This window comes from Saccostrea cucullata, unplaced genomic scaffold (assembly GCF_032062105.1).
Source record: "Saccostrea cucullata isolate Sc308-1 unplaced genomic scaffold, CSIRO_AGI_Scuc_v1 ctg132, whole genome shotgun sequence".
NCBI classification, from domain to species: Eukaryota; Metazoa; Mollusca; class Bivalvia; order Ostreida; family Ostreidae; genus Saccostrea; species Saccostrea cuccullata.
In genome coordinates, this window is record NW_026927480.1 from 99,921 (window position 1) to 117,734 (window position 17,814).

General features: G+C 32.2%; 1 protein-coding gene across 1 annotated transcript; it reads left to right on the top strand.

Annotated features, from left to right (window-relative positions):
- The first annotated feature begins 1,565 nt into the window (after window positions 1-1,565).
- LOC134274616 (mucin-2-like) lies at window positions 1,566-3,927 on the top strand. The gene has a single exon (XM_062756894.1). It carries the CDS (start codon window positions 1,566-1,568, stop codon window positions 3,546-3,548), a length of 1,983 nt encoding a protein of 660 aa, XP_062612878.1. The 3' UTR covers window positions 3,549-3,927.
- The last annotated feature ends 13,887 nt before the right edge of the window (window positions 3,928-17,814 follow it).

Sequence of the window (17,814 nt, forward strand, 5' to 3'; positions counted from 1 at the left end):
CCTTGTGAATAAATTTGCATTAGTGTTTTAACACCGCCTGTTCCAAACTGCCTCAAATTCAGGTTACGGACACTACAGGGTTTTGTAGTGTCCGTAACCACATTTGTAATGATAACAGACAAACAGTGGTGATGTTCAGGAAAATTACAACACATCTCAGCATCTATATGAGGTGTCCATCTAGGAAATTAGTTAAGATATTTATAGAGCTTTCCAATTACACAGAATGAAAGTGGTTACGGACACTACAGTTTTTTGTAAAAACTTAATTTTCCACTTTAAAACATGATGAAATTTCATTTAAATTGTTACATTAACCCAACTTTTTTCTGTAAGTAACAGAGCATTAATACTGTGATTTTAGACAGAAATCTGAGAAAATAGATGATATGGACATTATTTTTATTTGGCATAATGAGAGGGGTGAAATTATGTGAAAAATGTATAACATTGCACCCCTATTACATTTTCTTTCATATACTGAAAAGTTGTTATTCAATCCTGAAAATTCAAGCACCAAAATAATTTGTAAAATATATTCTAAAGTCTGATAATGATCATTGGCATGAAAATGTATGATATATAACAATTATTTCAATTGAAAAATGGTGTAATTTCAAAGCGCAACCGCATAACGCTAAAAAAGGTCATTTTTAGGGTACATTTATTGCATTAATACTTAAATTCTGTTAAGGCTAGATCAACAAAATTTTGCACACAAGTCCTTTATAAGTATGCCTATAAATGAATTATGATAAATTACATGTAAAGAAATTAACATTTCTAAAAATCATGTATAACAATGTGGTATTCTTAATGTGCCCTATATTGTGTTTCACCCGTATGCATCACTGCGCATGCTCAAAAGTCTCATTCATGTCAAATATGCTTTTTTTATATTAAAATGTCAATACATCTTTCCTTATAATCTTTTATTTTATACTTTAATTTTTGCAAACGTATTGGGTTTTTTCTTATGTAAATAATAATAAAAAATATGCGACTGTCAAAATACCGTGATTTATTTTTATACTTCATTTGACACACTTGTCATAATTTGATAGACAAACAAACAAGACAAATAATGAACTTTCCAAGTAATGACACACCTATTACCTTCTAATATTAGAAGGACGCTATTATTTTTGTATCACTCTAATGAGCACATTCATAAGTTTATAGACAATATGGCATATTTATGTTTTGTTGCAAAATAAAAACAAGATATGTAATGTCCATTCCATATTGGAGATGTCGGTTTTCTGAGTTAGACTTATGACCAAATATAACAATACAATCATAATGATGTATAACCTCCTATTTTGTAATCATGATAGGCATTTATATAAAAGAGTCAATATCCTTCAGGTCACAAGTAAACAACTATATTTATTCAACCCACTAAAAAAATCAAAACTTAATCTGAATTTAAAGTTTTAGGTTTCAAAACTGAATATTATTGATTCCCACCATAATGAAGTTTTGAAAATGTATCGTTTTTCTTGATAGAGAGGTATTTGCACAAACTATAGGTGAATCATTGATGTTTTTCATTTTTGCAGGCAATGCACGTATCTAACACCAATGGGCACCACACAAAGGAACCTCCTCTGTTCCCTGTCATTCATATGGATATAAATAGCCTGAAACGACTTCCAGCCTTCGATGAACCAATTCATCATGTTCAAAAAAGGATAAACGAACAACAAAACACCCAACATAGACCGAATCAAGGTCACCTTCAAGCCGTTCCTCATCATATGACGTCATCTCGAGGATCACCACCACTGGGAAATCCCCCACAACATATGCAGAGCTCTTCTTCCTTTGTTCAAAACAACAAAATTCAAATTCAGCAAAATTCTGCTCTGCATCAAATGGTACAACCTGCTTTAAACCATGCTCCTCTGGCTGGAAACATTCGGCCACCTGCAGTCATGAATTCAGCCTCGCAGTTCATTCCTCATAATCCAGTTGTACAAACACAAAGTGGCCCTAACATCTTGCACCAGGTCAACAATAGAATCCCAACAATAAATCATCAAGTTACTCGTGTCCCATTGGCCAATAAGCAACCTGCATTCCACCCTCCTATGGTAATGACACCTGCAATGAGCGGAAAGAATCGAGTGAATCCAAACATAATGATTCAAACCCAATCACGTCCTCAAACCCAACCAATCCTCAACCAGCCGATCAATGTTCAATCAGTTCCTTTAAACCTCAATCAAGTACCTTTGAATACGATACAAGGACAAGTTCCCAATTTCCCTTTCTTGGGAATGAACACAATTCAGAATCAACCCTTGTTAATGCTCCAAAGACCAGTGCTGGTTAATTCTATGCCACAGAATGTTCAGCTGCTCCAGGGTCCTCTAGCAAACGGACAAGCCCTCATGGGACCCATTAACGTACAGGTTCCTACGATACAAAATAAACCCATGTCTCTTCCACAACTGGTCATCACCAATGGAATCCTGAATCAAATAGCTCCTAAACAAAATCCTGCTACTCCTGCAACACCGAAACCAAATACATTATATTCTCGTGCCCCGATCATAGAGAAACCCGTACAGCCCGCCAGTGTACAAACTCAGTCCGGAAACAGTAATATGGACCGCAAAATTGCACAGGTAGTCGTTCATCAGACAGGGAATAGTTTTAAGGCGCCCTCCATTCTGTTGAAAAATAAGAAAGTCAAGAATATGAATCCCGCGAGCAAACCTTCTTCTCAGAAAATTCAAGAATCAAAACCCAAAAATACTATTGACATAACAAGCGCAATGAAACAAAATAGTGACTTAACTAGCGTTAACAAATCTTTGATGAAAATGGTTCTGGATAAACTAAAGCACACTACAATGGACATGCTGAAAGGGCGTATTAATAAAATGATTTCAGGAAACACACAACCAAGTGGACTCTCACTGACCAGAAACTCAATCGTTAACACAGCTTCAAAACTTTCTAACTCGCCCTTACGTTTAATGGGGAAAACACCTGGTGATTTAGGTGTTCTGAGTGGATTTCCTACTTCGCTGGATCCTAAACGAGTTTCAGTGTCATTTAATCCTGCTCAAGGTCAGAAGGTCACTGCTCCCAAAGCAACCAATCTTCCAAGAACGATAGAGATTGTCCAACAGAACTTAAATCGAACCATGCCAAATAACATGACTCTAGAACCTTTTACAGCAACAACGCACAAAAAGGATGGGAAGATGAGCATCCTGTTAACATCCAAACACACCGGAAGCCGACCGATCCTTATCGAAGCAGCTACAGGGAATATCCTTGTATCACACGTGAAAGGCCCGGATGGAAACGCACAGTTTGTAATTCAACATGCACGTGATTCAACGCCGTCAAATAGTTCCACTATTTCTTCATCCTCAACCACACCTGCAGTGACAGAGGAAGTCGAAATCGAGGCTGAGGATATCATCACAACCTCTACTTCTACAACGTCATCAACTTCAACTACTCTACCTACAACAGCAGGATTCAACAGCGTGACAACAACTCCCGGGTCGCTGCATGTTGGGCGGTGACAGAACGGCGGGAAATTTGGATTGGTTAAAAATCCAAAGGAATCGTTCCTGTCTCAAACGATGGCTTCGCTGTCACGACGCGAGGAAAGGGGTTGGCAATGACAATCACAAAGGGTTGTCGACATTAGCATTCTCCTTTGAAGTAAAAACCGGTGATGACATTGTTCCAAAATACTTGTGCTCTACAAGAAATCCATGTGTGAACAGCTTACCAGGGTTGAAGCATTATGGAGTATTTAAGAACAATGAATAAAGCAAAAAGACTCCAAAAGTGCTCTTTGCAAAATCCAGACGTGTCTGATATGATAGTTGGACTACTTGTATACACATATAAATGAATTTTGATAGTGATAGTGTGAGCAGAAGTTTTAATGACTTTTCAAAACGTGTACTTGAAGACTTGACTCATGACAAATTTTGAAAAGGTTGTATGTATGATTTGTGCATTTTTGTTTATTTTCTCATCATCTTCTCTGTTGCATGTTGGAAATCAATACGCACAAATATTACACTTCTTCAGCAAATTTAAATAACGACAAAAGTCAATAAAACCGAGGTTTTCCCTTCAATATGCCCTTTTACAATTGCAACGATACAGTGGCGCTGAAAGTAAAGTTATATGGTAGAAGAAACCCTTAGTCATACATTAAGGTTAACAGTCAATATGGACTTATGGAATGATAAAGAGTATTGAGAATGACTCATGGCCCTTTCCTAATTTCTGACAGACAACCCTTTGTCTGTATATATCAGTGGGTTCTTATCATTTCTCTTCTTCCTTATGACCCTATACTACAATCCGGGATTTTTTATGATGTGTCAATACTTTCGGGTTTAGTTCTTTTTATTGGGAACTGTCAGTGCTATGCGGGTTTGGTTTTGCGTTTTATTACCTAATATCGCGAGCCAGATGTCAATAGAAAACAAGCGCACGCTTCCAATAGGACGATCACTTTTCGCTGACATGTTAGAAATTTGACGAGAGGGCTATATTCTGTAGAAAGAAGTGAACAATGGTCGCCTAAAAGAAGGGCTTTTTAGTCATACATATATCCATTTAATATTACAGTGCAATATATGGCGCAACTTCCATTCATTTAAATTTGTAATTGTTCGCATATCATGTAAAAAATAGTATTTATTTAAATATTGTGTCTGTCTGTATAGTAGAACTAGATTCCACCACAGTGACTTTTATTTAAATAAACTTTAGAATCAATGAAAATCATATATTGATCAAGATATTTTATTTTAAAACTATGCTTAATTTCCAATAATGTATCAGAAATGTTTTAAACTATAACGCTGTAACTTTTGAAGTTATATAAGGGAAGGAATTTTTTATATCTTTCAAAATGGAAAGATGGGCAATAGAGTGCCTTGCATTGTATCCACTTCATCCACTTAAATTGGTAATTGTTCGTTATTAACTTTATTTTAAAAAACTAGTATTTATTTAAATACCGTCTCTGCATCGTAGGGCTAGATACTTTTATTAAATGTTTTACAATTTTGATGTTCAATGGAAATCAAATATTGATCAAGATATTTGATTATAATTAATGCTATAACATAACAAAAAATATTCGAACTGTAAATCTTTGTTTAAGTTATACAAAGAAAGCTTTTTTATCATTTCATAATGGAAATATGGGCAAAAAGAGAGTTCATTGTAAAATAACCCATTTTGTGTGTTTATGTGTGATTCAGACTGAGTATAGATGATACTAGTGTTACTATGTAGCATTTTTGTGTACATGTTTATATAATATTTTGAATGCTAGCTTATAAATGATTGTTTACTTGTTTATAATTGTATTTCGATGTTTCATGCAAACTACAAATGATGACAGATATTTATGAAATAAATTTATCAACTTTATAAATAATATTTCTTTGCGTGTTTATTAAAATAGTAATAACAAAAGGTTTTAAAGGCAAAATTCTGCTTGCATAAATTCCTTTCTATTGTAGACGGATATCAGATAGCGTTATTTATAACGCCATAGAATACCCTTGGAGATGTTTCTTTGTTTTACTTATGTTAAGAACAAATTAATTTGAGACATTGACAGATAGGAAGAAATATATGATATTCATATTTTTGAGCTTATAGCATTGCTTTTTAATAGAGAAAATGGGTTATTAAGGATTGGTTTCGAGAATTTTTAAGAACGTCTACAGATTTTATGTTTGCCTAAGTACATTGTAGTCAGTCTACCAAAACATAATGATAAGTTTAATGATCTTATTAATATATAATTTATATAAATATATACAGTATATATATTTCTGGCTTAGAGTTCTCTCCTAGCTTTGTTTAGACAAGCAGAATAGCTCTTTACACTTGATATAAATAAATAGTTTCAGGATCTTTGTACAATGGTTGCAGAATGTCAAAAACTTAGAACTGGATCCTTTAATTTGTGTAAATGTACCATGAATTTTAAATGATGTTAAATCATATATATTATCATATATAAAATGTCAAGATATTTCTATGTTCCATTGAATCTGAAAGCACAGATAGATTAATCTGATCATATTCTGCTGTTATTACCTTTATCAATTATATATTAATCTTCTATGAAAGCAACGCTTCAAAGGTTTCGACTTTCTGTTCAAAATGTGTCTTTGTAAAATAGATCTTAACCTATCCATGTAATTTTTTTTCAGACATGTATCAGAATATCTTTTTAAAAAGTAACATTATAAAAGTTACAAAATTACTTTTTTGTAAAGCAAGGGTAGAATTATTACAGAAAAATAACAGAATAGTACAGTTAAGGCACAGAGAAATCTGCAAAATAGCAAAAAAAATTGAGGAGTATAGACGGATCTCTTTAAATCATACATTTCAGGAACATACAATTAAAAAGAACCAAAAGTAATAAAATATTTGAAAAGTGTATTGAAACTTTTGATGTCTTGTAAATTAATAGATTATTTCCTTAAATCACGTAGATGACCATAAAAATATACTCTACATGCGATTTAACAAACGTAAATATAACAATTATATATATGAGGAATAAATAAAGAGGATTTCAAAAGTTAAAAAGTGTGTTGAAAGTATCTAATATTAAACTTGGATTTTGAACTTCGGTTTGCAAAATAATTATTTTAATAAACAAAATTAAAAGAAATGCTCAATATATCAAGTAAATATCAAGTGAAAGTAAAGTAAAGCTTATCGTCATGAACATGGAGTTTTAACTACGGTGTAAAGAAATGAGAAAGTTTACATCCTTAACTAAGTACATTCTGAGATTGCGAGATTTCTGATGAGAATGTTTTCCATAGGAATTTTATAAACAACTGAACCATCCAGAATACAAAATTAAAACTGGTATCCCAGACAATCCTTGTCATATTCCTACAATTACGGCATTTTGAAAAAAATGGAATCTCCACAGATGGACGTGAGATTTGCTTACACCGAAACAAGTCTTTGAAGTTTCCTCGTGTATTAGAGAGATAAGTTAAAGCATGGAGAATAGTTTCACGTCATACTTAAATAAAGATACGTTTTGTTTGATTTTGCTTTAATTTGTAATACAAGGTTCATAGAATCCAAATCTATAAGAGGTTTTTTATTTTTCAATGGGGCTGCGAAAGTGATGAATCAGACAAGAAAACAATCACACAATTTAGCAATCAAGGCCTGTGCAATTGGTGTTTGATATTGATGACATTTTGATGACATTTTTTTCCTATCAGGAACTCTTAAAACTTCTGTTGAATCTTTGGTCCACCTATCATCTATCATCCATCAGAGAAGAACTGATTTGTAAGGACAAAAAATCTTTTGTAATCCTTGAAAATGTTTTGTTATGTACATGTATTTGATCGATTGGAAAAACAGAGAAAGATATTTAGACTATAGCTTTGATCTCCTTAACTATTTACAGACAACTGTTTTGAAAGATTTGGTTTTAAGAGGAGACAATTGCTTCTCTTTTTTATTGACTACAGTCAGTTGTCGCCAAGATTCGAACCTACGATATTTCGACTACAGAGGGGGCGCTCTACCGACTGTGCCGCCATTATAGTACGACCACAATGTAAGACATCCTACAAATTAGTTCGATTTAACCTTAAGGAAAAATATCACAAACTTTTTTTTTCTAAAATTCAGATATCTTGATAAATTAGGTGCCTTTCACTAGAAATGATATTTGTTTAGTTAAACAACCCTATTTTTGGCCAAGCCACATAATTTGGCACAAAGTACAAAAATGCAATTTACAGTTCAGTATGGTTTTTTTTTTAAATTGATAAAATGTATTGTTTTCATATTTTAAAGTTTCTGTGGACATTTTCAATAGTGTATTTTAACACTTTATACTATAATGTGTGGGAGATAAGAAAATTTGTTTGTAGTGTGCATCATTGATTTCATGTGAGTTCAGGGCTTTGTACACATATACATACCGGTATATATTTCATATACTTTTTAACCCGATTGCTTTTATAGTTTTAGTTAAGCCCCTCTGCATGTGTGGTGTATGACGGCCACTTAAAAAAAAAGACTACCAAAATCATCTCTGGTGGTCCGACAAAGTGTCTAAATATCCAAAAAATATATTTGTAATTTATTGATCCATCTTTACCTATAATCTGACACATTTATCGAATACATAATTTTTTGGAAGAATTTAGCTACGCTGCATGACTAACGTGATCTTTTAACACTCTGTTCATAATTCTACTATTAAGAACAAATAACTATAAGCTATTGTGTAGAAAACTTTTAAAAATATATCATTTTCTTTATTCTGTCCTGTGGACAAATAAGATAATGAAAATAATTTAAAATAAATGTTCAATATAAAATCCACGAAATGAGTCATACATGTAATCTATAAAAGTATTTTATCATATCCCTACAGTCCTTTTACTATGTATGATATTTTTCCCTTATTGAATATGCTAATGCTGTTTTTCATTTATTACTCATTATACACACATTAGTAGGCCAGGGCTATGCTCCTCTATATAAATATTATTATTACCGTATATTGTAATAAACATCAAAACAAGGTTACGTATAAGGAGCCTCGTTTACATATCTGTCGTGGAATAACGACTGCTGCATAGTCATAATTCATCCACACACACGACAAGTACCGCCTCCAACTTACCGCTAGAACAGCGACTATCTCATAACAAAGGAAGACCTGTCCAGCAAATTTAAATACAGTGACACTTTACATTTACGGCTAAATAACACAACAATTTTTTTTCCCAGAAATCAGCAATATTTTTTCAGAAATTCATATAAAAAAGGTAACATGAATAATGGTTGTTGGGTCAAGTTGAAATATTTTGTAAAATTTTGTCACAAAAACGTGTACAATTTTTTTTGGTACAAAGAAAGCGAACCAAAGTTGCATATCCATGCTACACAGAGAGCGTACATGTACGATTTGTTTATATTTAAGGAATTTATATTTTTTGATATTTGTAATCATAATATAAGTAATATATAAATATTGCATGTAGTTGAGTGTAACATTGAAAATTTTCACCCCAAGAAAACCATTGTCAATGTTACACTCAACTTTATGCAATATTTATTATATTATACTGAATGTTTTATACAAATAACAGTGAACCGCGCGCGCATGAATTCTGCGCAGTCGCTATTTTTTGGAATATCACCCGTCGTCAAGCAATGTTGACTGTTGCTACGCTGGAGGGCTTGGCTTCATTATTCAGCGGGTAATAATGATTTTTAGCAAATGTTTCTCGACCAGTCAGATTCAACTAATTTATATGAAAGTCTAATATAAAAAGATATCAATCCATGCATCAAAATTTTGCATGTGTGAAGTATCCTTTAATATACGGGGTTTAAGTACTATCGGTTCAACTTGGATATTTTGTGAATTAGTACCAGTTAATATTTTCTATTGTGTCCAATAAAAGAATCAGATGTATTAATTACACGATCAGTATGTATTGTTCCCGGCTGATGAAGCATTGTTTTTAAGGTTCATTGTTTGAATTGTTTTTTGAGGATTCGGGATTTAAATCTGCAAGTGGTATTTAAACTACCTATAGATCTCTCTCTAAGATGGGAATTTGTCAGTTTTGAATATTATTCCCATTAATCAAAATGAATTTAAATAACTATATAAATGAAACTTTTATCTTAATATGATTACAGAGATATGGTGTAAATATTTTACCTTTACTCCTCACTAAAATGTATACAAAAGTGGAAAAGAAACTTCTGAAATACTGTACAGTTTAAAAAGCATTGTAAAATGAACATTGAAAAATTTGAATTACGAAATGAAAAAAAAAATCAATTACACCATAAAACTTTTCAACTTAATGTACAACCGTTACTTCGATAAATCGAAGTCCAGGTTTTTTGACAACTTGACAGCTGTCTTTTCAATACAAATGAACTAATAAATTTCCAATTTCCTTACCGGTCATTTAAAAAATTAATTTGTTAAAATCTTTCGGCTGGTACACACAAGTACTCTAAAATTGATATTAAAACGATTGTCTTCAAACTATCTTTCAGAATTCCTATTGGTACCAACTACTTACACATGACCTATTTTTTTTCATTTGAATCAGACTTTATTTATTAAATACAAAATAATATATACATTTGTGACCATCAGATATTGGATTCTGAATATTTTCAATATATATTCCATTCAATTTCTTACACTATATGACCCAGAAAGCTTGAGATTATAGATACCACTTAGTCTGACAGATACACTTCATATTTGAATATTTGACTAGAGTAATTCGTTAATGAGGACCGAACAAACAATATTTATGATAATTGCCAAATGATTACTTCAAATTCAATCGTCATCTGAATTCCCTATATAAAGCAACATATCCGTGTTGAATGGGGTTAATTTTAGATTGTAGCATGCTCTCCGTAATAACAATTACTAACCCGAGGCAAGCTATTTGCAGACAAGATGATGAAAAAAGAATATGAATTGTTTCGTTAAAAATTATCATTTTGCTTATTCTATGGTAAATTCGAAGACTTTTTTAGTCAAATGCTGATAACACTTTTTCATACTCAGTGTTAAGCTATTATTTAAACACTGAATTGTGAACGCATTTTCCCATTATGTCTCGATTATGACCGATCGCGAGAGGATGTTCACTCATCCATGGCATCTGATCTCAACTCTGATGTTTTAGAGTTCCATGTTTGCTCTCCACCAGCTCTGTATTGTTTGAACTTTTAATCGTAAACTTTGTAGCTTTTGACTCGAAATTGTTTAAAGCTGCTGAAAGACACTTATTCTGTAGATGACGTATTTTGAGAATATAATACGAAATCGGTTATTTAAATTTTGCAAGTATTATACCTGATTATAATTAATTTTAATTGACTGTATTACAAAAATCTACATTTTCACGATCACTGGAACACACTAATTGATTTAATACAATTTTGTACGTGACATAGAAAAATCTAAATAATTTTTGTCGGCTAAAATAATTTAAAGAACATAGTGTTTTATTCTGCGTCATCTAAAATGAAGCCCAACTGTTGTATTTCCTTTTAAATTTTTTTTAGAAAAAAAAATGTTTTTAACAAAGTGAAATGATCCCAGAAAATAAGCGCGCTAATTAACCTTTGTTTTGTGTCAATTCTTTGGCGTGTAAAATTGGAATAAAAATGGTGATGTAATCATCTAATCAATAAATATTCTGTTTTTCTTTTTAAAAAATCTAACATTATATGCTTGTCCGAGTTTTCCTTTTAGAAGAAACCAATGCTGGTTTTTTTAAAGAAATAGAGTACTCTCAGGAAATAAGCGCGCTAACCAACCCGTGCCATGTGTCAACCCCTCCACGTGCTGAAAAGACAAACGACTTCAGATACTCGTGTTGTCTGTAGCACACTTCAATTTTCGACAGCTATCCAATAATAATGTCTGCAAAAAAGACGCGCATATTCAAATGTGCAGACAGTACTGTCAATTTCCTGGCAACACGTGTAATACACGTGTACATTAGAACCATTGTGGTCAGCCATATTTGTATACCTGGCCATAAAATTTCAAAACAAATGCGCATGTTGCACAAATTATGTGCATCTATTACTTTACAGGCGTTATCCTAAAGATAAGTTAATTGTGAATAAATCCATGTTTTTATTATCATGGGTATAAAAATGTCTGTCATTTGCATGTTTTACGCTAAGTAGGTCATTAAAGGTGAAAAACCAGCTTAGCCTTAATATCAGATTTGTTTTGAATATTGCCCAGATTTGGTATATATAGTGTAGATGTAAAAATGAGAAATGGTAAAAAAAAAGCGTCAAAAATTACGAAATGTATCAAATGATTCTGTACACAGTGAGCTGGAAATAAAAGATACTACAGAGTCTGATACAGCTGTGTCATATTTGGCTATTTTAAGAGAAAAAGATGTGACAAAAGGCTTTATCATAAACGTTATGACTTCATCTTTACAATTGTCTTCCCATAGTAAAATACATCCTTAGTAAAGTACATGTTAGTGACAAACTTTAATCACCTGCACACGGGATGTATATCTCTCCGTTGATTCAATATGCAATATTCAATATGCATGCTCAACGTACGAAAAACTTCTAAAACGATGTACAAAAACAAAACAAGCCGATGAAAGAAAAATTAAGCATATTCGTCCAAAGTCATTATTCAGCAAGTTCTATGGTCGGCAGGATGACCCAGTTTATTATTAAGTCAAATGGTGTTTGATATTTCAGACTCAATGTTGGGCATTATGAACAAAATGAATTGTTTATTTTTGTTATATCACGATCATTACAAGGAGCTCATGGTGGTTGAGACAGATCGTTAGGGAATACTTACTCCTCCATGGCCTCAGATCCAACCTATGATGTTGAAGAGATGTTTTCTTTTATGTGAGTTTGAATTATTTAAACGTTTGAGCTTGATGTTTGGATCTTTGAGCTCGAATATTATTCGTTATTACCATTTACCATTCACAATTTACTATTCAAAAATCTACAAAGAGTGACAATCATTCTTCATTTGGCACTTAGTCATTGAAAGTAATAGAAGTAGGATATGAAGGTAACGAACAGTATTCAATATCAATGTCCATTAAACAATACAAAATAGGAGCAGAGCAAACACGGACCTACGAAACATCAGAGATGGAATCAAATGCCATGGAGAAGTAAGCATCCCCTGCCGACTGGTCACATCCGCCGTTTGCTCCTTGTCATGATCGGGAAATAACGGAAAAATCAGTCAACATTTGACTCAACGATAATATAATTTTGCTTACAAGGTCATTGTGTCGACCATAGAACTTATGAAATGATATCTTTAAACAGTTTAGAACAGTTTAACCAGTTACGGATTTCATACTGAAATTCTTATTTGGAGTTCAAGGCTTCAAGATACAATACAAAGCAGAGAAAACACGGACCTCCAAAACATCAAAGGTGAAATCAGGTGCCATGGAGGATTGAGCATACCCTGCCGACCTGTCACACCCGCCGTGCGCTCCTTGCCATGATCGGGATATAACGCGGGGAAAATCCGTCGTCCATTCAGTGTGTAAATAATAGACCAACAATTAGTATGAAAAAGTCAGTCTGCATTTGACTCAATGATAAATCGTACTTACTGACAAAGTCATAGAATCGACCCTAGAACTTATGAAATGATGACTTTAAATGTTACTGCTGATATTCTTGTTTCGTCAACTTCTTTATTAATAATGTATCTCGTTTTAGAAATTGTAAATACGTAGAGCATGCTATTGCGTATCGAATCAACTGAGAGATATATATACTATATATGTATGCAGGTAATGAAGATATATTGCTGCATATGTAGGGGAAGTGAAAAGTTAAAGTCACCACGTTTATCATAGAGGTTGGTTGTTAGATTACCATTTTTCAAGTGAAATATCGGAATATGAAACAGATGTGTCAAACTCTGTGGTATCTTTTATTTCAAGCTCACCGGGTTATATATATCGCATCGACATGAGAATGAAAACTACCATTGTTGCTGTTAATGATAATCCAAACAGTATGATTTTGAAACACATTAAACTAGGAACTCAAAAATAACCACCCATCAGTGTTGGGTTAGATGTCATGGAGATAGCTTCCCTATATCGCCGCGAGACCGATCATGGGTTTCCGACAGTGATTTTCCAACAATGGCTTCTCTTGTGTACACGATAGGAATCGAACTGATAAAGACAATCAGATTATAAATATATAAGATCTTATAGATTATAATATTGTAAATGCTTGAAAGAATTTAACCCTACGATCAAAGATGTTTTTTCTTCTTTTAAAAAATAAGATTTTGATAAATTTTCATAGGTTTACAAAAACAAGTCTGCAAAATTGACGCAATTTGAAATACTAAAATGAAATATCTTATGAACATTTCAAAAAGGAATTACTTTGGTTTTAATAAAAATATTTCAAAAACAGTGCAGAAATTTCAAAAGAAACAAATTCAAAATATTAAGCCAATCTAAGTGTTTAATAAAATCAGATAATTAAAGTGCATTAGATTTTACATTTGCTTTTTGTAAAAATCAATTCATTAATTGCTATAGTTAACCTTTATATCTTCTTAATTCTTATGATTTACTTGAAAATATTATCACTAGAAGTAAAAAAATAAATACAATGAATTTTGTGCCAGTTTTTCTTTGTTTACTTTAAACATAATTGAACGCTTTCTTGTCATATAGATACAATTACTACCAAGCGAAAAATAGGAAAACAAACGAAGTATTTTCCCTTTACTACCTTAAACCTGTTTCCATTCTTAAGGAAAGCGAGATAATTCCTTCTAACCAAGCTGTTCAGATTTTGTTGACTCGTAATTTTTATGTCATAATCCTTTAAAATTTCAAGTAAAATAAAAAGAAATCGATTGCCTAATTAAGTTGGAATGTGGAATGCGATTTCTGTTTTCTTTCACCCTTTATCTGCAAAAACAATTGAAAGTATTGCATCTTTCATTTTCACACACACAAACACAAAAGCAAAGTATTTTACAATAAGTGTATACATGAATTTACTTAATCCTTACTAAAAAAAAACAAAAAACATGTATACAATTATTGTAAAATAAAAACAACGACCACACTCTATTTTTGTCTTTTCTTGATTATCTACCCTTGCGAGGGGACTTGGCCCTTCATTTTAATGATTTAAACTCCCCTCCACCCAAGGATGCTTTTAACAAAGTTGGTTCAAATTAGCCCAGTGGTTCTTTAGAAAAAGTCGAAAATGTGAAAACCTAACAGACGGACTGACAGAAAGACAGCTAGACGGACGGACAACAGACAAAATGTGATTAGAAAAGCTGACTTGAGCCTTCGGCTCAGGTGAGCTAATAACATTCAGGCTTTTTATATGTTTTAGGAGTAACCAATTATCGGAGTAATTAATGGCTAGAAGTGCAATTTAGAAAAACATTTTTTTCTCTACCTGGCTTAATTCCGTTAAAATATCAAAACCTTATTACACTATTACATGACATCATTTAAGAAAAGAAAGTATTTTTCCATAAAAAATTATATAGAACATTCCGATAATTGAAGCCTATCTTTCTACGAATGTCATTGTATGTGTAAAATCGAAATGAAATTATATAATAAAATATTTATTATTTTAAAAAAACAGATTATGGATTCTTCTACTAGATCGAGATAAAAAAAAGGCTTACTGTTTAAATATTTGAAGTTTTCTTTTAAAATATTACAACCTCCAATTATTTGTGAAATATTCTCCAGACAAGTGAAATAGTTTTATACCATTTTGCTAGATTTTATCACACTTTCTCAGCAGAATACTGGTGCAGTTATAAACTAGTAGAAACTACTAAAACAATCGAAGTTATTACCTCTTATTGCGTATATTAAGTTATGCGTTTCATAAGGAAAAGTGAGGTAACTCCTACAATATAACTCGTTCGTGCAATGGCTAATAATGATTTTCTTTAAAATTGAATAGAAATGGACTAAAAATTTTCAAGTATGGAAAATAAATTTGCCTAATCAAGTTGAAAAGAAAGGGATAATCGTGTTATTTTGTTTTTATTGTTTAAATTTTTTAAAAGGCCAACCTCCCCAGCTGTATTTAGGCAGAAAATCAAAGTAAAAGTATAACTTGAGAATTGTATATTTACAAAATTCTAGTGAAAAGGTGTAACATAGATATCTTCATAAAAAGGGTTCAAAGAACCTATTCTCCACCTTTAAGTTTTTTTGTGTGAGACAAAATAAGGCTCCTCATCATTAAATCGAATTTATTTTAAAGTAGTTCCAATTTGATAACACATTGTGGATAAGTGGGATAGTAAACGTGCAAATGATAAAAAGGCTCTCCGTTGTTGATTTTAAAACAATTAGAGGGAAGGATCATGGGGACAGTGTCTATTTGTATTATATAACCCAAATTTAATGTAACCTCAAAACACGTAGTGTACAGGGAAGGAAAGCATCTTTGCGTTCGCATGGCACGTAAAGCAACATTTACGAGGGGTGTTCAATAAGTAATGTCCTCGGTCCTCGGAAAGAAACAAAAACGCTTTGCTATGATTAAGTCTAAATGATTTCACTTAAATATTCTCTTTTAATTAAAAGACATTTCCGTTACATTTTCATTCAATTTCTAATTGTTTTAGAACACATTTTTAAGTATGACCCTTTGTATACTGGAATATGGCAGATCCTATGATTTCCTGTACTTGTTTTTATTTTCAAGTTTGGGAAATGGAACAAGTCAAAGTTTGAAAGATCTGGCGAATATTGTTGGTGTGACAAATCATTAATTTTCTGTTTATCCTCAAAACTCCTTTGCTCTTCATGGCCTGTGGATTTGTACGCTGACATGAAGAAATATAATACAGTGAATTCCTCATTCTGACTCCTTCCTCTCAGAAATCTTTTGATTTTTTGCATAAAGTTTGCTTTCTAGACTCTTCCAGAGATTGAACTTCCTCCTTCAATAAGAATGTGAACAACAAGAGCACTAATAATTAAGAAAATAGCATACAAACTGATTTTTGTGATCTTGCAATTCTTCTCAAGCCTTTGCGGTTTTATCAAGTGTATCTTACTGTAAATTTGTTTTCTTGGGTTTAAAGCAAAATGTATTCAATTTGAATTTCAGACAAACGTGGATAAGTATACAATTTTTGATTTTTTAAAAATGATTGATTAGATATCCCTACACGCTGTCGTTTTCACTCATTTTTCAAAATATAGCGTGACGTTTGACTATTAAACGTTTTTACGATCAAATGTTTCTTTAAAACAGTGTGAACTACCCAAAATGATTCTTATCAAGTTTGCTTCGTGTCTTAAAGTCAATCAAACATAATCAGTGATATTTTTTGCAAATGTACATTGGTTGTTGTATGTCCTTGTTGCCAAGGACGGTACCCATTTTTGATGCCCATTATATCATTTTTGTTCATTTGTTCATTGGAATCGACATGCTCCTGTGTGTATAAAACAGAAATTGGTTGCTGTAAATTTAACATACTTCAGTGAATATTTCTTTGGGATTCTGAACAAGTTTACAGCAGAATAAAGCGTTAAATTGCACTCTAGTTTACTGATTCTTAATCATTCGTTTTTATGCAGTGCCTCGAATAGCCCATGTTTTCCAGCTTCACTAAGTAAAACTATGTGATGAAACGTGGTCATAGAAACTGATATCAATTCATTAAAGATTCAATAAAGAGAGAAAGTCCAGCTTAATGTCATATGATTTCTATGTTGTATGTCATTGAGATAATTACATTATTTATTGAACAGCCCTCGTAGCTTAGAACAACAACAACAACAACAAAAAAGGTCATTGAACTTTTTTCCTGAAACAGGCATTTTTCCAGTATGCTATATATGTTGAACAAAAATTTCTGCAACTTTGATTTAAATGTTGAAACTCAAATATCTTTTTTTGAAATGTATGTCTGAAGTATTCTTAGTTATGGAGCAGAGGTGTGGGGATTTCATAAATCTCCAGATGTAGAAAAATATAGTCTCTATTATAAAAACTTCGTTTTAAATAAAGTGCTCGTAACAATCTTGTTTATTTTGAACTCGGAAGAATGCCTATGAGGGATCTAGAATATTTCAGATAATGAAATAATTTTTAAAATTAAAGGGAAACAAAATACCCCTGGAATTCTACTAAAATCATGTTTGGAAGAAAGAGTAAAGAATGATTATATTATTTTGGATAAGAGACATTCAAGATGAA

Bases quoted from the DNA above. Each gene is read 5' to 3' on its own strand.
- LOC134274616 (XM_062756894.1), top strand. From the start codon at position 1,566: ATGCACGTATCTAACACCAATGGGCACCACACAAAGGAACCTCCTCTG.